This window comes from Triturus cristatus, chromosome 4_2, assembly GCF_964204655.1.
Source record: "Triturus cristatus chromosome 4_2, aTriCri1.1, whole genome shotgun sequence".
Lineage (NCBI taxonomy): Eukaryota > Metazoa > Chordata > Amphibia > Caudata > Salamandridae > Triturus > Triturus cristatus.
The window spans coordinates 634214059-634235240 of NC_140586.1; the positions used below are offsets into that span (position 1 = coordinate 634214059).

Below are 21182 nucleotides of genomic sequence, written 5' to 3' on the forward strand. Positions count from 1 at the left end.
CAGTGCTGTATGCTACACTTCAGATGAGAATGTATACTTGGGATTTGGTTTGCAGTAATAACAGTCCCATGGAGGAACAGAGCCAAAATCCAGTGCCAGTGCCTGATTGCAAGTCATAGGAGACATATACCGATAATGGCTCAGTTAGGAGAATACAGCTGGGCCCATCCACTGGAATCCCCACGCATGGCACAAAACTACCTCAGCCTTAGCTCAAAAAACACCAGTTACAGTGTCAGGTTGCCTGCTGGACCACAAGCAAAACTAGAAATAAGCCAGTTTCAGGGGCACGGACAGAGTGTTTAAATATCTATATCTTTACAATTGCTCACTGGATTGTACTGCACTTTGTATCCATGGACTTGGTGCCTTTCTCAGTTACTGCTCTGTTAATCTCAGACCACGGGGTCATCTAAGGGTGTCCTCAAGACATGGAGGTAACTGAATGGTGCACACAAGTTTCCCTGCAGCACGGGTGGGTTAGAGACAAAACAAGCTCACCAACCAATGCATAAGGTGACACTTTCTCCTAGTTGTGGGTAAAGCAAGATGGTGCAGATTCTCCTGTGCTGTAGCTGGGCAGCATCGTGTTCCTGGAGTAGTATAGACATGACAACAGCAACTAACAAGTCCTCGCAGCCAGCTGCACCGAAGATCAGAGGCTCTCTGGCAGGCTGTCCTCTAGGGTACAGTCCTCAATTGCTCCCTTCAGGGCAGTCGAGCAGGTCTTACCGTGGCATTCAGACTATGTCCTTGGAACTCAATCCTTCTCCACTGGAAGGATGCACAACTCCGTACTTTGTCCTGGTGGAATCTGGAATAAAGAACTGGTCAAGCAGGCCAGTATTTATCGTCAGAGTTGAACAATCAATTGTATTGCACTGCTCAAATTTGAGGGCCTTCTAGAACCAATTCCTGCATGACCATAGTAGTAATTGGGGGAAGCGAATGCACCATGGCTGGGCTTATAGGTCACCAATGAAGCGCAGAACCTCACACAAAGCCATTTCCCATTGTAGGTTGCCGCGCACGATTAGGCCCAGATTTGCAAACCTTTTGTGCTCGGTTTGTGTCAAAAAATAACACATCCCCAAGCAAAAAAAAAATTTGAATTTACTTTCCAGCACAAAATTAGTTTTGCGCTGGATGGTTGTCAGACAGCAATTCAAAGCAGCATACATTGCTGCTTTGCATTACTCTGGTTCCATGAGTGGTATATGAGCATTCCAATGCATCCACCTATGGTTTTTGTCACAAAAACCTATCTACCAACAATGGTAGACAGGGTTTTGCACCAAAAATTAATGCCACTTGACAGAAGGCTTAAAAAGTAGAAATCCTTTTATTTCTCCTAACTTTTATCACTTTGCATGTGTGCTGCACTGTACAGCAAACATCTAAAGTTGAAAAAGTTTTAAAGTTTGTCTAGGTATAGTATTTTGTACTGGAATGGCCACCTTACAGTACAAAACATACGCTAGACTCACCCACATGTTTTCACTATGGTGCAAAGGTGTGTGGGTGGTGCTCAGCAGCCTAATTGTGCAGCAGTGCCAGGGAGAGACCAGGATAGAGCCATATCTTTGTAGATACAGCACTTTCATGCTCTCTCCCTCTCACGCACTGCAGCACAGTAAAATCGGGTGCTGCACTGCATTGTGTAAAGGTTTACACATAACACATTGGGCATTCTTGAAAGGAGGAAACGGGATGCCAAGACAATCTTATGTATCCACTGTCTGGTTGCTGGAAAACCCTGTTTTCTCCAATCAGACTTTTGTCCATTGGCTCCTTCAAGCTGGGTTTTAGTGTTAGATGTGTGGGGGGGGGGGGGCAGTAGGATTACCATAGTACATTCCCCACACATACTCCCAATCCTCAGAGCCCTAGTTTAGTGTGACTGAAGACTTTCGCCATCTTGAAGATTTCCAAAGTGGGTAGGGTAGGCCCGGGAACTTTTACCCCATTGGTTAGGGTATGCCTAGAAGTTACTTCCACCCATAGCTAGTGCCAGGCATAAAAGTAGCCTCTCCAGTCACCCAATTTGGGACACAGCTACACCTGAGGAAGAACAGAAGAGACATGGACCTTTCATCTGCTACCTGAGTGGAGCCATTAAGGACTGGACCTGCTCCCTTTTGTACCCAGGACAAGAAGTGGAGTCCTAGGATCATAAAGTTCCTGGCTTACTGTTCAAGCTACAGGGATACAAGATTCAAGAGGCCTTTTCTTAGATTTCTAATTTGGGATTTTTATTGTTTTGCATTTTGACTGTTAGTTCTTTGGTACTGTAGTAGTACTTTAAATATTGCCCTTGGTTAAGCCTGCCTGTGTTGTGCCACAGGTACAAGGGAGTTGAGCTGAGGTTAAATTGGTGACTTTTGGGGTTCATCCGGACAAGGATTTTTACTATTAATTCAAGCGGATAGTAATCCAGTCCCCCCAAAATAATCCATTGCTTCTGAAATTGACTCGCTGTGCTCCATCCGGTTGAACACCCGTGTAATCCTGATTAGATTGCTAACCTATGCATGTTTGGCTGAAAACTCACACATTCTGATAGGGTACACATTTGGACTCCCTTTGCCAGGGGACTGCTACAGAGCAAGGCAGAAGGGAGAGGAATTTTGCAAATAAATGTGTTCCATCTGGAGGGAACCTTATCTGGTAGTTTAGTCTGGTCTGTTTGTATTGTATCAGGAACAAGGCTGATTTGCATACAGTCGGTTCCTGCTTGAGGGGGCACAGTTGGAAAAATAATTAGGAGCACAGATGTAGCACTAAGTAATTATCAGTGGCAGAGATACATCTAAACATTTTATCCAGCACTATTTTTCTCAGTGTGACACCATAAATGCTATGGGTATACATAGACATGGGTCCTGTGCTCACTGTGCCATAGGACTCTGGCTGCACTCTACTGATGAAGTCTAAATATTCCGAAACTGGCCCGGGGTTGATTTTGTTCCATTTGAGAGACCAGGGTTGGCCTGTTTCTATTGTAGCAGGTCAGAGACCGGTTTGCATATGGCTCGTTCCTGTCTGAGGAAGTATGGAGGGCTAAACAAATTAACTGTGACGCAGCATAAGTAAATACTAGTGGCTGAGATTAATTCAAGCATTCCACCAATCAAGTTTTGTTTTCCTAAGTGATATTGGTGTGTCCAAATCAAGGTCCCATGTTTACTGTGCCACAGGACTCAAGCTACACCCTACTGAAGAGGTCCCAACAGGGCAAAACCAGTTGTAGGTGTTTGTATTCCCTTTAAAGGGGGACCTCGCCTAGCAGTTCGAGCTCTACTATACCTATTGGAGCAGGATCAAGACTGATTTACATATGGCTGATTCCTCTCCGAGGTGGCATGGCGGGCACCTAAACAATGGACTGAGATTCAGCTCTAGTAATTACTGGTGGCTACGATTAATTCTAGCACTCCATTGATCACTTCTTGTTTTTCTTGGTGGTTACAACTATGGCCACCAATGGTATCCTTCCTTTGCCGACAGCTGTGGTCTCTGCTGTGCTGGCAGTTGGTACAGTCCCTGCCATGGGTGCCGCTGTTGTAGCAGCTGTGGTCTTTCCTGTAATAACAGCTGGTATTGTCCAGGTCCCATTTTGGTGGTAAATGTGGTTATTGCTGTAGTCACTGCTGTGGGGCACACCAATGTCATAGGGGAGGCATTTGTGTGAGGGCAGATACGTAGTGCGTCACCAAGAAGGAATTTTATTTTTGCACCCTCGCCTACGCAAACACACAATGCTAAATATATTATTACTCACATCAACACAAAAAACACATTTTTCTGTCACATGAATTTAGACAACAGCTAAAGGAGTCTTTATTCACAACTACAAGGTATTCGATTTAAGCAAAATAAGCTATTGACAGTTGACAACCTAACTGCAGCTTTTGAACTAAACACTATGAACACTGTATTTCTTTCCATACCTCCATTTATGGCAAATAACTCGTCAATCTCCCAGTCACTCCTATTTACACTTCGGTGAGGCACACCCACATCATATACCAGTCTACAAAATCTCTTACCCATGTCAAGGTGCTCTGGAGTGGCTATACTTCTCAATCTGAGGTGGACCGGTAACATATATTGCTATATGGCACCTCAAAATAGAATAAATCCCTAGCTAATTTGAGTGCCTTGAGGAATACATTTGGTCTTTCTTAATAGATATATTGGTCTCCCATCTTTACATGGGCCAGCCACTCCAGGAGAGAACTAGGAAGGATTCTCCTGTATAGCTTGTAGATGCCAGCAAGCATGAAACCCTATTACACTACATTCCATAAAAGTATGTTCACATGCAGTACTATTTGGACTGAGTGGTATAGATTTTTGGAACAGTTTTTCCATTGAACTGTTTAACCACCATGTGAGCTGTGATTTTTTTTTTAAATGAGCCCAGTCTTAAAAATTCGGCCTACAGATTATAGAAACATTAGAAATATGTTGCATCACAGTTACGAAAGCCCAGGTGTAGAAAATAGAATTAATCATGCCACTTTTCAATTTCCCATGCTATGTTTTCTCCTTTTATAAACAAACATAAAAAGTGTTTACCTTTCCTGGTTAGGAAAATATCCAGGATTGACATCTTTGCAGTAGGAAGGACCAAATATAATTTAATAGATAAATGTTCCTGCTGAAGAAATGTGTGCAACCTGCAAGTCGCAGATTAAAGTCCCTTCATCCTTCAAAATGTTGAACACATGAATACCAATCAAATGGGCAAAAGCCACATCTGTTACATTGTTATTTTAGATGAAGACAAGACAGCAAGTGCTATATGCCAAGGTCTTTCATGAGGGGTCAGGTCAGGGAGAGGACATCTTCTGCTGGAAGATAAATTGGCACACTCCCGGAGTTGCCCTGGGAATCATTCACCTGCCCTCCCGAAGTTAGGGTCTACAAACTGGCTGTTATGTCCCAGTGGCCCAACAGTGTGACTCTGGGAACTGTGCAGGTCGCCTGGCACAGCCAATCATCCAGCAATCTCTTGCCTACAAACCATCAAGCTGGGGACTTCTTGGGGATCCTACAGATCCCATAGTGAATTCGGACAGGTAATGCTTAGCCTCATCTTGTAGGTTTATACTTTTTCCTTTCACCACAATTAGCACAGGACTATGCAACTGTGGGCATCCCCCTTCTCCTACACTTCCACTTTCTCACAGGGCTCCCCCTACTGTTAGGATCCGTACCCATAGGACATACCCAAGAGGTCGCCTAAATGGCCACTGCCACGTTCTCCACCTAAGGGACAAGAGACTGCCAAGAACAACATCTTTCAGTTTTCTTGAGCAGTGTCTACCCTACCCATAGCCTCTAGAGTCCACCACTGATCCATCCCAACAATCTAGGTAGCCACTCCCTTCTCTGATCGTTGGAGGGTCTGTTCCGGCCCACCTGAGGAAACTAAGGCATTCACTACCCTGGCCCACGTCTTCTCAGGGGTTGCCACCTCAAAAACCACTATCACAGAAACGATCCAACCCTTGGGCCTCCTGCTAACATGTGGTGCCCTGGGGCAGCTCCTATCCCCAGAAGAGAGTCATTGAGGGCTGTAGAGACATGTTACTTGCACACGCACCGACTTCGGTGCACATCATTGCACTACCTTGCCCTATGAGCCAAGTGACTTCATGATCCTGGCACTGGCTAGGGGGAGAGAGGCTCTGCAAGCAACTACTCAGCATAAGCTCTTTCAATTTAAACTCTCACCAATATTTACATTCATAATAGTTTTCCTCATTCTTCCGGTCATTCCTTTCGTCTGAGGCAGCGGAGTCGACACCCTTTTCCCAAATTGCTGTGATACAGATATTTTCCCCAAACCCATATACAAGGGCCTTCTTCATATAGGTCTAGTGTGTGGAGGCTCCAGATTGCCCTGCCACCAGAGGACGGGCGTATTTCACTTTACAGTGCTGAGCAGAAAATGAGTTTACAATGTTTCATAACACTGCAGTTCAACACCAACCTCTCATTGTTCCATTTACCTGCCACAGGGGACTGGTGTACATACAAAACATATGGCAGTAAAAGAACCTGCCAAAAAAAGCGGCGTTCCAGTCTGCATAACTGTATGAACATTCCGATATAGCTATTCAAGAAAAATGCCAAGCAAAAGTAATTTTTACATTTTATTTGGGAGAACCAATTTCAATTAGTTGCAACAAAAGTGCAGATGCTTCTCTTTATGTATGCCGATGCCACCATTTTATTTTATTACAGGCGTCGCTGAAGGATTTAATAGCATAAATAAACTTCAAATAAGTTACAATAACTTACAACCTCAATCAACATTTCAAATGATGCTGCTTTTTTAAAGTGAATATTTTGTTCTTGTTTCTTTCGCTTTTCTTCTAAACAAAAACTACAAAACATGGCTACATTACTGCCTTACATTTCTCATCGAGTGAGCTGCATCACCGTTCGCATATGGCAGCCATCTGCAGCCGTTATCCTTCCGAACTTAGCTGGACTAACACTGGAGCTGTTAGAACACAGCACGTCATTACCTCAGCCGTCAGCCTCGCCACACACCATCTGCTGACTCGTCTAGCTTAATTCCCCACACAACAGGTTGTTCAGCCTCAGTCTATCCACTTAGCGTCCGTTTTGATTGTTTTTTTTTCAGTTGCTGCGGCAGTGCGACCAGTTCGTCTTCGAGCCGCGACAAAAGTACTTGAAAACTTCAGTGCATTTCTATTGTGCCTTCCTTCGTCCAGCTTCCATCATCGGTCAGGGAGGTTTATCACTGGCACCCACTGATCCAAATAGCGACTTTCTTGACAAAAGCAAATCACTTGATTCAGAGCGGGGTCCTTCCACTGGGATGCGTGTGGATTCTGAATTAAAAAGAAAAAGATATTTTTTGTAAAACAAACGTAGGTAACTGGGTATCCACAAATGAGACCAAAAGGCTAGATTGGCAGCTGCGATTAAAAAATGTCCTATGAAACATCTTCAGACAGCCTTGTCTGGAAGCCTGTGGAAGGTAAACGCCCATATCTAAATAAGACATGAAAAACTTGAAGCCTCAAAATGAAAAGTGCTGTTGGTTATTGAGACAGTACCGACTGACAGTCACAATCTTGGTGTTCTTTGGCAGATTTATACATTTGTTTGTAGATACCTCACCTCTATCGTTTCTAGGCACTCTAAATGACAGGTGGTAATATTATTGAATTGAATTGCACTCCACATGGCATTGCAAATAAAGACCATGGAAGAAAATGACAACACCTCAAGAGTGAAGACAATATTTTTTCCTCCTCGAGCTCTACTGGAACTTCAATAGTTTGCCTTTTTAGGCCTTGCATTAGGCAAGACCTTTTGATTTTACTAAAATTAAATGTAGGATATATACACTTATTGGTGATTTCACGTAGCCCTCTTCATTCTCATTTTTTCCACCCTCTGCAGCATATAAAATGGGGCAGTGGGTCAGCCCACTTCAGCCATTCAATAACTTCACTGATGATGCCGGCATTCTGCTTTTTCACAAGCAGCACATCCATGAACAATGTAGTTCCTTAAGTGTCAGGGACAACTATGGCAATGTGTGCTTTTTGATACCATTAATATTTTTATTTTCCTAGTGCATTTTCAGCACACCTGTCTGGTTTGCTAAATACATCTTGGGGACATTCAGAAAGCTTCCCTGGGAATGTATTCCACTCTTTGCTTACCATTGGCTTTGTGGTTTGTAACTCACATTTTCTGGCTTACTATTCACTGGCTTTATTTGTTTTAGGTCCAGGGTGAGTTTGTCCCTCCCAACGAGCAAAACCTTTTCACACCATTCCCCTTGTATTCTTCCGAGTGTTACTTTTTGTAAATAACTCTCTAAATCGTGTTCTTATTTTTTCACATTAGCGGTGCATTCAAAGACAGAGGTCAAATGTCAGGCTCTGTCTTCCAGGGAGCTTGGTGTTTACTTTTCTTTCTCTGACTTCAAAGTGATAGGATTTATGTAACAATCTCGCTGGATACGGATTTATGTAACAATCTTGCTGGATACTGAGGGTAGGAACGTTTTTTTTCTAGCTCACAACATTTAAATGAACTGCAAGTATTTCAAATATATCAGAATTATAAACGCACAAATGAAGCACATTTTTTGTTAATGCTGAACTGTATTGGAAATACTTTACTATGATCGACACAAATCAATACACTAGGTGACGCCATTCCCACATATTATTGTTTGTGCACTGTATAGTTTTAGTAGTAAAACCGTATGTCTGTGCAATAGTAATAGTAATTTCAATTGCAAATGTGTTGTCTGTAATGGCAGTGGCCTACCACACCATGCATACTTCACTCTACTCTGCACCACTCCATGCCACTGCACTCTACACCTCTTTATTTTACTCTATACCAATACACACTACGTCACTTTGCTCTACGTCACTCTACTCTGAAACAATCAATTCTATGCCACATAACTTTGTGCCACTCTACTCCACTGCACTCTACACCACTCTATGCCAATGCACTCTACGTCACTCTATGCTGCACTACCACTCTATGCTAGTGCACTGGGCATCACTTCACTCTACGCAACTCACTCTATTCTGCGCCACTGCATTGGCGTAGAGTGGTGCAGAGTAGAATATAGTGCACCTTTACTCTATACCACTGTACTCTGTGGCATTCTACCCTGCACCACTGCACTCTACTATGCAACACTCTAATCTACATTACTGCATTGTATGCCGCTGCACTCTACACCATTGCACTCTGCAGTATTCTACAGCAATGTACTTTACACCAGTCCACTCTACGTCACTCAAAGCAACTCCATTCTATGCCACTCCAATACACGACTCTGAGCCACTCCACTCTGCAACACTCTACTCCATTCTTCTCCATTCCACTCTACGCCACTCTCCTCTATGCCACTAACTTTTAGCCATGCTGAACAGTAACCACTCTGGTGTAAAACATAGCCAAAACACAATGGCAAAGCCAATACCTCTTGCGTAGGCTAGACCTATTGGCTTTGCCAATGCTTGTTATTATTAGCAAGTGTCTGGTAGTGCCAACAACAATGCTTTATAAAGCCATTGCAAAACAATCATTGACAAAGGCAACATGCAATGGGCTGGACAAGCCACTGAATCACATGCAAGCAAATATGAGTGGCAAACAGCCATCCAATGGTAGACAATAGGTGGGCTTTAAGCCTGCTGTATGTTCTAATAAGGCCATAACGGTTCTTTGCACTCCTAGATAAAACCTTAAAAAGGAATAACCATCAGGAACACACTTTCTCACTATACAATGAAAAATTATTTTTTATATAAAATATTGCCAATTTGCATTTCTCCAGCATGGAGACTCTGTTTACGCTCACATACTGAATGAGCCCCCCCCCCCCCCCCCTTTCGAACACAGGGAAACTGTCACACATGCCCTCATCAGCAGCAGACTTGACTACGGCAACGCACTCTACGCCAGGATCCGCAAGAACCTCACCAACAAACTCCAGAACGCCGCTACCAGACTAGTCCTCAACCTACCGCGCCATTGCCACATCCGCCAGCACCTATGGACCCAACACTGGCTCCCCGTCAAGAAGAGAATCACCGTCAAGCTTCTCAACCACGCACACAAAGCCCTCCACAACACCGGACCCACCAACCTGAACCACCGCCTCGTGTACCACGCTTCCCGGCGCGCTCTCTGCTCGGCCAAGCTCTCCCTCGCAGCAGTACCTTGATTCAAGAAAAGCAGAACTGGAGGGCCTCCTTCTCCCTCCTCTCGTCCAAGGCTTGGAACTCCCTCCCTCTACAACTCCGACAGATGACATCGCTTCCCAAGTTCCTCAAAGATCTCAGGACCTGGCTCTTCGATGGAACTCCGTGAACCTCTCGGATCTGCAGACACCCACCCCCCTCCTTCCCTCAGCACCTTGAGACCCGCTCTGGGTGAGTAGCTAGCGCTTTATAAACCTCCTGATTGATTGATTGAATGAGTGAATATCTCCATTCGTCAGACGATCTCAGCATACTTTGTGGTTATCATTTTCATGCTTTGTCAAAATTTGTGTATTACTGATCTTGACAACATATATATATATATATATAATCAATTTGATAAGCAAGGAGTTGGTAGCCAATCTGATCCTTTTCCAGCCTTCAAACGATAATTAAAAGCACAACAATCATTTATCAAGTTTTCTACACTTTGAGGCAGACTCAAAACATTTGATTCTGACTTTTCGTTATTTCCAGTAAAAGGTCGGAGATATGCTTTTGGTCACATTAACTCCATAGTTTGTAAAACTCGTTTGTACGGTTCTTTTGACTTTGTCAGAAATGTGCGTGCACAATTTGAAAAGCTGCACTTTTTGAAGCATGGCATTAGTGATTTCCAAGAGAAAAATGTGCATATGTAAGTGTCTAGCCAGATCAGAAAATAAAAACAAGCAATGGCATAGCCAATAGGTCTCGCCTTTGAGACCGTATAAGTGTTTAGCGAGAGCTATTGGCTTTGTCAATGTGTTTAAGCTATGTTGCAGAGCAGTGTGGCTGCTGTGCAGCACGTTGAAAAGTTATGATAAAATGTTATAAGCATTTTTGTTATATATACCAATTAAAAATTATGTACAAATGAACGATCCTATTAAACAAGCATCCACACCTGCCATTAAATATGCCAAGACACCCACACCTGTCTGTAAACATACTAAAATGCACACCTTTCTGTACACATACAGAGATGCAAATCTTTTGGTGAGCATACCAAAAACACTACAACACACATCTGTAAACACACTAAGATGCACACATCTGTAAACAGAAAGATTCACACCATTAATTAATTTAAACATCCAAGAGAACCATATTAATCTGTTCAGGCATACTAAGGCACGCACACCACTCTGTAAACATGCACAAGGATCCGCATCTTTTAGTAAACATACCAAGAGAACCACAGCACAGCTCTGCAAACACACTACAAGCTGTGCACCTGTCTGTAAACATACAGAGATCCAAACCTGCCATTCAACATACCAAAAGACACATACCTCTCTGTAAACATACTGAGGGAACCTCACGTGTGTGTAAACATTCAGAGAGATGCACAATTGTTGGTGAGGGTACCCAACATAAACAACCACACGTGTATTAGTAAAAACACACAGAGGTGCACACCTCTCTGTAAACTTTCAAAGAGATGCACGCAGACCACTCTGTAAAGATGCAAATAAACCCATAGCCATCCAATGAAGCACAAATCCCCATAAACCTATGCCCATGCCATTAATGTCTGGGCAGGGATGGCACAGGGGCGCTGCCAGCTCACAGACGGGCAGGGTGCGCGTGCCAGCAGCGCACACACACGTCGTGACTTCCTGAGCAGGCCTGCCTTTGTTCTTCGCCGTCAGCGCTGCTGCACCGCCGGCAGCTTTGTTATTTCAGGAAAGCATTGAATGTCTCTCGGTGAGGGGTGTGTGGGCAACAGGTCTGCGTGTGCAACGGGAGGGGGAGGGAAGGAGAAACTGGAAGAACGGAGAGGAGGGTACAGACGGAAAGAACGGACGGGAAGAGGAGAGCAAGGGGTGGGGGGGAGAGGAAAAGGAGATGTAAAAGAGAAGGGGGTTAGGAATAGGGAGGCAGAAGCAAAATCGAGTCGGAAGAGGGTGGGGGCGAAGAAGGAAGAGAAAGCCGGGGAGGTGGAGAGCGATGAGAGGACTCAGGAGGGACAAAGGAGAGAGCGGAGGCAGGAGGAGACCAAGGAGAGACAGGGTAGCGAAAGGAAGGGAGTGATGGACAGGCGAAGGGAGAATAGAGAGGGAGAGAGAGAGGGTTATAGAAGACGCGCTCTGTGGTGGGGGAGGAGCGTCGAAGCGGGCGCTTGGGAGAGCAAGCGAGAGGAAAGCCAGACGAGCGATGCAAGGAATGCGCATTACTGTGTACGTTAACTGCACGCTCTAGGCCACACATAAAGCTGTGGTCGGCTTTTTAAAGCCCACTCACTAAATGTCTCGCCAGAGCAACGCATGCGCTGGCTCAGGAGAGACCTATCGATTAGTACACCTATGGGCAAGTGCAAGGATTCAACAGCAATGCAAGTTGCTTTACTTTCTTCTCTAAAGTGGCTAAATCACAATTTCCATACGCATTTCTATTCATCAGGTGGACTTCTTCGGGGAAGAAGACATTGTGAACAAAGTTTCCAGAGTCTCTCATCCCATTTATTTTATGCATTCAATATGGAAATATGTATTTTCTATTTCTGATACAGAGGCCTTTGAATTGAAAAGCTAAGCATGACACCATCATAGCAGGTAGTGATACGGATATCATATAAACCCCCAGGTCCGTAAGGGGAGTCATTCATTCTGAAAAAGAATTTGACACATCTTTGTTAAAGGGCAGAATACAAGCACTCACAGTGAAGTTAGCAAATGGCTGAAGGTGGTTGACACATTGCCCCGTAAAGTATGTTGTAGTAGTCTGCAGAAAATGTTGAATTACAGAATAACAGACCAATGGATGAAGAGGGCTGGCTGAAAAATAACAGACCAATGGATGACGAGGGATGGCTAAAAGCCCCTATATCCAAGTATATTATACATATACATTTTGTAAAATTAAAAAGGTCTTGGCTATTGCCAACCTAAAACTGCAGACTATTTGCTTGCTTTCTTATTAAACCATTATTCCACTTTAAAATCTTTGAACCACCCCCAAAAAAACATTAATTGGTTATCAAATGTTTACTTCATGAATATTAAATTACACATTAGAGAAGGCTGATGTGCCTCTTAGTCTGGCTGTAAACGCTTCAGCAGCTTTGTCACATAACTTCGAAGCATATGGCGACTGTGGCTCATAAAAGTCAGCTATAGTCTTATAAAAAAATAATGTTTTAGAATACCCTTAGGGAGGCCTACTTTTTAAGCTGTTGATTCTCCCTATGGATCAATTTTCTATATAGGCATTTAAATTAGTGACAGTAGTTGGAACACCTATATCCCGGAGGCTGGCGAATATTACACATTTGGAAACAGTGAACCAACACCCTCTCAATAATAAACAAACAAAAGGTGGGGGAAGGAGGGCAACAGTGGAGATAAAAGACGGACTGCCAAAATGAGACTCTTTTGCGAGAGGATACTGTGTGCTTAGTAATCACACCTCCTGTGGGCCAACGCACTACACCCTCCCTTGGCTAGAGCCTATTGGACAGTGCGCTTCAAAGTCAGGGAGAATATGTAACATTTACGTATTTAGGGCACGTCAGTTCTCTAAATTTGGTGGAGAGGAAGTAGAGAAACTGGATCAGAACCTCCAGGAAGGGTTTGTCGCCCCTTTCTAGAGATATGGTAAGTTTATCCATTCTCTGCAGATCCCAATCAATCAATTATTCAGGGGAATTCTAAAGATTTGGATTCGGAAGAGCCAAGATCTAGGCTCGGGAGCTTTATATGTGTCCCAAAAGATTGTGTATGCAGGAAAGCATGAGCATGGCATTTCCAGCCCAGCTATTGAGTCTGTGTCATCTGAGACCTCGCTCCAGTAGCAAGTCAGTTTGGGGGCAAAGCCTGAACAGATGTCTCAACATACCAGCTCCCCAGATCGTCTCTAGCATTTGTCTGATCTCTGGGGGAACCATTCATGTAGTCAAGTTGGGGTTTACTTTCAATATGCCACTATTTTTGTCATTGCCCCCTTGCTTGTCATGGAGAGCACCATGGTGAGTGCCCTATGAAACCTCTCATCCCACTCAGTAAAAATCCGGCCCAGTTCTTTCTCTCATCAACTCTAACTTGAGAACCTGATGAGTGGTGAGGCTGCAGACAAGAGGGCATACATTTCAGGAGTGGGCGCTTCTTGTAATTTTTTTGATTGAATCCAGTTTTCTAATGTTGCTAAGTGTCCGCTGGCTGATGCCTAAATGGACTTATTAGATACCCAGTGCCTAATTTGCAGATAGAGCAAATATTCCACCTGCGGGAGACCATACTGTTACTTAAGTTGACTAAAGGGTATCCCCTCCTCATTTGTCCCTTATGTGTTTGTAGTTAGCTGCCTGCCATGCCTTAAATTAGTCCTCAGCGAGGGATGGAGTGAATTTTGGATTGGAGGTTATCGGAGTGAGAGGGGAGGGAGATGTTGTGAGGCCCCGTCTCTTTGCTACAGCATCACAAACTGCAAGTGTAGTTCTGGTGACCGGGGTCAAAGAACAGTCCCACTCTGTTCAATGCCTACATGACCCCACTTGCCAGCATCATCCACGCCCACAAAATGACGACACCCAGCTCATGCTCCCTGGAAAAATGCCAAAAACCTTGACCAATTTCTACACCTGCATGGCCGAAGTTGCCAGATGGATGAAAACCAACTGCTTTAAGCTCAACACAGACTGAAGTACTAATCTTCAGGAAAGACACCTCACTGTGGGACTCCACCTAGTGGCCTGCCCAATTTGGACCCACACCCCTCCCAGCAACCCATGCAAATAACCTCGGAATAGTAATCAACAACCACTATAACCGGCCAGGTGAAAACTGTCGGTTTTCTGCTTCCCCACACTCAAGATGCTAAAAAGATCTTATAAATGGCTCCCCCACAAAACCTGCAGAATCGTCACCCAAGCCCTCATCATCAGCAAGCTGGACTACAGCACTGCACTCTATGCTGGTATCAACCCTCAACTGACCTGAAGACTCCAGACCATACAAAACTGTGGCCAGGCTCACCCTCAACCTCCCAACCTGCACATCAAAGAGCTACACTGGCTCGCAGTCCACAAACACAACTCTTACAACACCTCATGCACAAATACAAAGCCTTACACAATACTGGCCCCACGTACCTCAACAACTGCATAAACTTTCAAAAATCTAATAGACACCGTTGCTCAGCTGGACAACTACTCGCACTCCCCGCGGCATACGCAGAACATGATGCAGTGATCCTGCCTTTTATTACCTCACTCCTAAAGCCTGGAATGATCTGCCGCTGCACATCAGAGCCTTCTCCTCGGTTCTTGATTTAAGAGATGGAAGACCTGGCTGCTCTTCACCTAGACCTGACTCTAGCTTGGCGCGTACAGATCGTTTCAGACATATATCTGCCCAACTCTATTATATATCGAAGGTGTCAAAGAGGGATCTAACAAAGGCTTCAGTGAGGGGTATCTTGTCTGCAGCCGAGGAAGGATATAGCATGTTACCAGGTGAACTCTGGAAAGGACCGTCCCTGTAGGGTAAGTTATGAAAATATGTTTTTCACATTTATTCATGCCTGGATAAACTGAGCTGCCTAATTCGGAGCTAATACAAGCAGTTAAGTTTTGATCGTCCACTCCGCAGGAAAAACATCTTTTTTTAATATAATGAAAGTTTTTCAAACCTAAATAAAATAAATATTTACAATTATTTAGCTACAATTAAAATAGCAACTGCATTTTCTACATTCACTCTCTCAGCATACTAGAAAAAAAAAAGAAAAAAAAAAAAAAAAGAGTCCAACTATGTGTCTTTTGATAACAAAGGAGTTAAATATGACATGAACAGTACTATCTAGATCCAGTCGACAACAAGCATTGCAATGCCAGTAGGTCTTACCTGTGGGACCTATTGGCTTTACCAATGTCTTTTGGCGATGCTCTACAGCCAGACACTGTGCAGAATGGTCCAAATAAAAAAAAAATACTTTACAAATGCACCATGGCATGACCACATGCATCAGAATGCATGCATGCACCAGCGAAATGATGCACACCATTTGCTTTAATTCTTTCTTTACTGGTCCAAGATGGTTGATGTGGAGGAAGAGTGGGGAATAATGGAGGAGGGCATTGGTGGGGGCGAGGAGACAGCATTGTACAAAGCAGAGAGCAACATGTTGGAGCAGGGGAGAAGCACACATGCAAAGAAGAACACAGCACAAGGAAGAGAAGAACATGGGGCAAGGCGGGGGGAGAAACATGAAAAAGGAGAATAACTCAAAAGGGACAGAAATACGAAGAATGGGAACAAGCACACGAGTATGAGAACAACAGAGTGTGAGGGGAGGGTGAAGTACACAAGAGAGAACCACAGAGCATGGGGTGGGCTTTTGGAAAAGCACATGCACTCTAAGAAATGCTTAACCAAAAAGAAAAAAAAATCTCTAAAAGTGAACAGTGGAAAGACAGCCAATAAGAAAGTTTAAAAGAGGCTATGCTCTAGGGGATGGAAAGACTCATGATAAACCAGAAAAGGCAAAGAAATAGATGCAAGCAAATGAGTGCGACGAGGATGCCAACCAATGGTAAGCAATGGTCGGGCTGTAATCTCTTGGTAAGTCCACAATATGTCATGGTTTGGGCCGAGTCTAGCTGCACTCAACATAGTACATTTCCATTCCCTACGCTAGGCTACACTGGGGACGATAACCAGTTGGTTGACCAAAATGCATAAGTGCACTCACTGACTTCCTAACTAAGTCCCTTTTCAATGGAGTCCTGAACTATTGACAATTCTTCTCAAAGTACCATTTTCCCAGTTGCTTGAATGTATGTTTATAGATAATAAATACCCAACGCTGTCCTAACATATGTCTTGTTTTATAGAAGCTTTCTCCCGGGTGTTCCACAGCTTTACTTCTTCCAGTATTGCATCCCACACCCTACAACCACAGATGTCCCATTCACATGCGCTCCTTCTATTTTTCAGGTAGAGATCAGAACCAGGGGTGGGTGGGAGCACATAAGGGGACAGATACATTTCATGAGTACTAACCTTGTTCAAGGTGTAGCAGTGCTTATCCAGAGGGACGACTATTCGGGAACACCCAGGAATACCCCCCCGTATCCCAGCCTCCTTCCTTGTCTGGTTAACACACACATACAAGTAAGAGGAAAGGTCTGTGGAGTTGGTTCATACAGTCTCTGCAAGGCCACATAGTAGGCTTAAGGTAAGGTTCATGGTTTCTTGATACAATAGAGCTTTTGCAACCAAACAACTTGCGAAGTCTGGTGGGCTCAAAGCAAAGACTGCAGTCCTTACCGTTTTGCAATGCAACTCCATGTAAACACTTTAGAATTCACGGATGCACAGTTCCGACTTTCAAACAGAATATCAACACATGTACCAAAGGGACTCCGGTAGGTAGCATTATGATCACATTTTATTCCCAAAAGTAACAAAATTATATAGGGGCAAACGGGGTGTAAATACATTCACAACCAATTGACTCTAATGCGAAAAAACAACCACTTAAAGCTCTGAGCAGGTGGTAAATGGGGAACGGTGGCTATGTGAGGGTGCCAGACAATAAGGAAACTGGAGCCATCCGTGCTCTTTCATGCATATGGAGGGAGTAACGCAGAAGTGCTGGGCTGCGTTTGCGACTACAACCCCTGCCCGAACCAAAGTAATAGAGTCTTTTGACTTTTTCTGCAGCCAACACCCAGGCACTTCGTAGCAGGTGTTTTGGAAACGTTTGCAGCATTCCAAGCTTGTGTGCATTGAGTTTTTACCTACAGTTCGAATGAGAACGAAAAACACCAGGAGCTGATTTTACTTACTCCAGGTTACCTTCGGGAGATTTATGAAAGTTGTGGTACTCTGTCTGGAATGGGAAAATGTGCGTCATTATTCAGCTCAGTGTGGATAGCACTAGCTCTTTATATGCTTAAATTATTTGCTGCAAAAAAGGTGTTGTCATGTTTCTAGCTTTATATGAATAGCACCGTGATAAACCGTCGCTTACAGATTCTGCCAGAAAAGCAGACATTTGAGGTAGGACTATTTAGAGTGTTGTAATTGTCCTCCATAAATAAGAGTTCTCACCCCAGTCAGGGAGCTAACCAAACTCCAGAGAGTTTTTAGCTGGTGTTTTCATCACCTATGAGGCACTCTGAACTTGTAAACTTCTGTTTTTGAGACGTCCACAAACAGTCAACAGAAAATGGCCACACTAAAGCAACAGGGAAGGAGGGATCATTCAATGATGACTCAGTATTGGGCCCACACTGTCCCAGACACCTGCATGTACCCAAGGACAACCTCTAACCTCAGACTGATTTCACAAGTAGTTTGTCTCGAGGGTATGTTGCTCTATAGATGTAATGCAAGGGATGTCTGTACATTACCTAGGGCCCATAGTTATGTTCTACCACTCGGGTGCCCTACAGTTTTAAACAGTCACTCAATGAGGATGAGGAGTTGGGCAGCCCTATAATAGGGGAGAGGATCAGCCATTGCCAAGCTGCAGTCATATAGCTGTTTAGTTTTTTGCATAGATATGTGGGGTGCATGTTTTTGTAATTAGAAAGATGATAAAGAATTGTTGTGGAAGGAATCATTCTGAAGTATATATAGTAGATGAGGAAGTGCTACCATGAGTGAGGCAGGGTGTGGGTTCCTAAGAGCAAGGCCTCAGGAGAGACAGCTGTGCTCGGTCTTTAAGTTTTGAGTTAATGCCAATGTAAAAGTATGAGAAATATACATTCCCAGATACTGAAAGGAATGGAGAGTTATTCGAATTGAGGACTGATGAGCCCACTTATCAGTGTTATGCGGCACGTTAAATGGGAAGATGAGGGATTTGGCCCAATTGAGACAGAGCTGGCAGAGAAGATCACATTTGCATTACACTAAGACCCAATACAATTGGGTTTGATAGAAAATGAAGGAGGCTGTTCACATGAAGCATAACTTTGCCCTCCATCTCCAGACTCTCTTGGAGTCTTATAAATGATGCATCGTGGCAGAGCCATGCTGCCAATGGCTCGATGGATACGGCAAAATGTAAAGAGGTGAGGAAACTGTGCTGATGATTGTCCAGGGATATTTCAATGGGACGTGATAAGATATTATTGATTCGTACCCTGGCTGTTTGTGTAACGAAGCTTAACATAGCTGCAGAAAGGTTCGCTGAAGTTCAGACGACAGAGGAGAGAAAAAAGCTAATCCCTACTGAGCCTATCAAAAGATTTCAGGAAATACACCAATACCAATACACCCCTCTACTTATAGGAAAGTGCAATAGCATTAGTAACCCATCTTATGTTGTCCCTGGTGGTTCTTTGCGGCATAATGCCACTCTGATCTGGTTTAATCAACGTGTCAATCACTTGAAAAAGGGGTTTTACTTTGCAACTGAATAGTGAAATCGGCCTATCTGAGGCTGCATGGCCAGGTTTTAGTGAAACTGTGATAGTGGCCTAGCATAAATCATTGGGAAGGGCCCGGTGGATCTAAAGGTTAACAAGAATTGATGCAGAGGTTCAGCTAGCAAATACAAGTAAGCCTTTAAAAAACTTGCTTAGGAAACCATTAGGGCCTGGGGTCTTGTACGTTTTGAGTTGACCTATGGCATCTGATACTTCGTCTAGTGTGTCACCGTCTCTGGCAATACCGTCAGAATGGAAAAGGCAGGATAATGGAAGTGCGAAAAACAAAAGAGAGACCGAGCATGTGGGGGTACGTCCTGATTCCCTGGGTGAAGTTACAAAAACAATGTGGATGGACCCTGTTATAGTGTGAATCTATTAATCACTAAGGGCCTCATGTAGGTAGCCAAATACCGGTCGGTAACGGCCGATTTTCGGTAAATATGCCGTTACCGACCGGTATTCAGACAAGTGAGATGTAGGAGTCCAAAAACCACTTTTCGGTAAATATGAGGCGGTAAATACCGATTCATATTTACCGAATTCCAAAATACCGAATCAGATTTACCGAATACATAATTAACGAATCGGTAAACATGAAGTGGTAAATATGAAGTGGTAAAATTTAAAATGACATGTAGGAGCACTCGGTAATTAAGAAATCCAGGAAAATCGGTAAATAAGAGTCGGTAATTAACACGGATTGAAAGCAGGTGGTAACCATCAACAATGCATATAGGCAAACCCAAAATGCAACAGCGTGGACAACATGGCCGCCATGTACGTCATTGGAAGGCGCCTACGTCTACAGGCAGCAGGACTGAGGGTGTGGCGACGGGAGGAACAAATCTACAGACAGCGCATCACACTATTCCAGCTGACTGATGCAGAGATACATGAGAGGTACAGGCTACACCCCGAAACCATCATGGACTTAATCAGGGACCTTCACCCACTCCTGGGCCAGCCAATAAGAAGGGCGCACGCCATACCCCCACATGTGCAGGTGCTCTGCAGCCTACATCTGTTGGCATCCGGCAGTTATCAGGTGGTGATAGCTGCGGTGGGTGGGGTATCCCAGAGTTGCCTGTCACATTTCTTCAGGAAGTTCCTGGATGCCATGATGCAGAGAATGCACCACTACATAAGCTTCCCAAACACACAGGCTGCACTGCAGAAAACAAAAACAGACTTTTATCACATGGCACAGTTCCCCCATGTCATCGGCTGTATTGATGGTACACACATCCCAATCTGTCCACCAGCTGATACAGAGCACATCTACAGGAACAGGAAGTCCACCCACTCCATCAATGTGCAGGTGATCTGTGATGCAGGGAACATCATCACAGATATTGTTGCAAAGTTTCCTGGGAGCACCCACGACTCTTACATCTTCCAGAACAGTGGGATCTACACACGACTGAGTGCCGGAGAATTCGGAGAGGGATACCTGCTAGGTAAGTAACAGTGACGCCCCTTGAAACATGCAAATCATAGTGTATAGAGGCATGTTACTGATGGTTCCCTTTTACTCATCCAGGCGACAGTGCATATGCATGCCGGTCATTCATCCTCACTCCCTACCTACACCCAGCAACCCAGAGTGAGAGACGATACAACGTGGCACATAAAACAACACGCAATGTGGTGGAGCGCACGTTTGGACTACTGAAGAGCAGGTTCCGCTGCCTGCACAAGAGCGGAGGCGCACGCCAGTACAAACCCATCACCTGCTGCAAGATTATTGCCACTTGTGCAATGCTGCACAACCTTGCCACGAAAAAAGGTACAGATGTGGAACTAACATATTTTGAGGACAACGAGGATGAGTCAGGCCAGCCAGAGGGCAACGCAGCTAGAGTGCCAACTGCAATCGATGGGAGAGAGAGACGGGCAGAGATCACATGCAACTATTTCTGAGTAAGTGAGGGGACACAGCGAGTTGTGAGAAGTACTGACGTAGTTTTAATGTGGCACCACGCCATGAACACATGAACAGGCCAATCAGGCAATATACCATCTATACAAGG

The 21182-nt window shown here is 44.2% G+C and overlaps 1 protein-coding gene across 2 annotated transcripts in view; it reads right to left on the reverse strand.

The window, feature by feature from the left end:
* Positions 1 to 6151: 6151 nt before the first annotated feature.
* GADD45A (growth arrest and DNA damage inducible alpha) overlaps positions 6152 to 21182 on the reverse strand; it is a 64785-nt gene continuing 49754 nt past the window's right edge. For both annotated transcript variants that reach the window (XM_085602316.1, XM_085602317.1), the window contains exon 4: positions 6152 to 6872. In XM_085602316.1, coding sequence (XP_085458442.1) covers positions 6759 to 6872 — 114 coding nt within the window. In that variant the 3' untranslated portion in view covers positions 6152 to 6758. The remainder of the gene's footprint in view (positions 6873 to 21182) is intronic.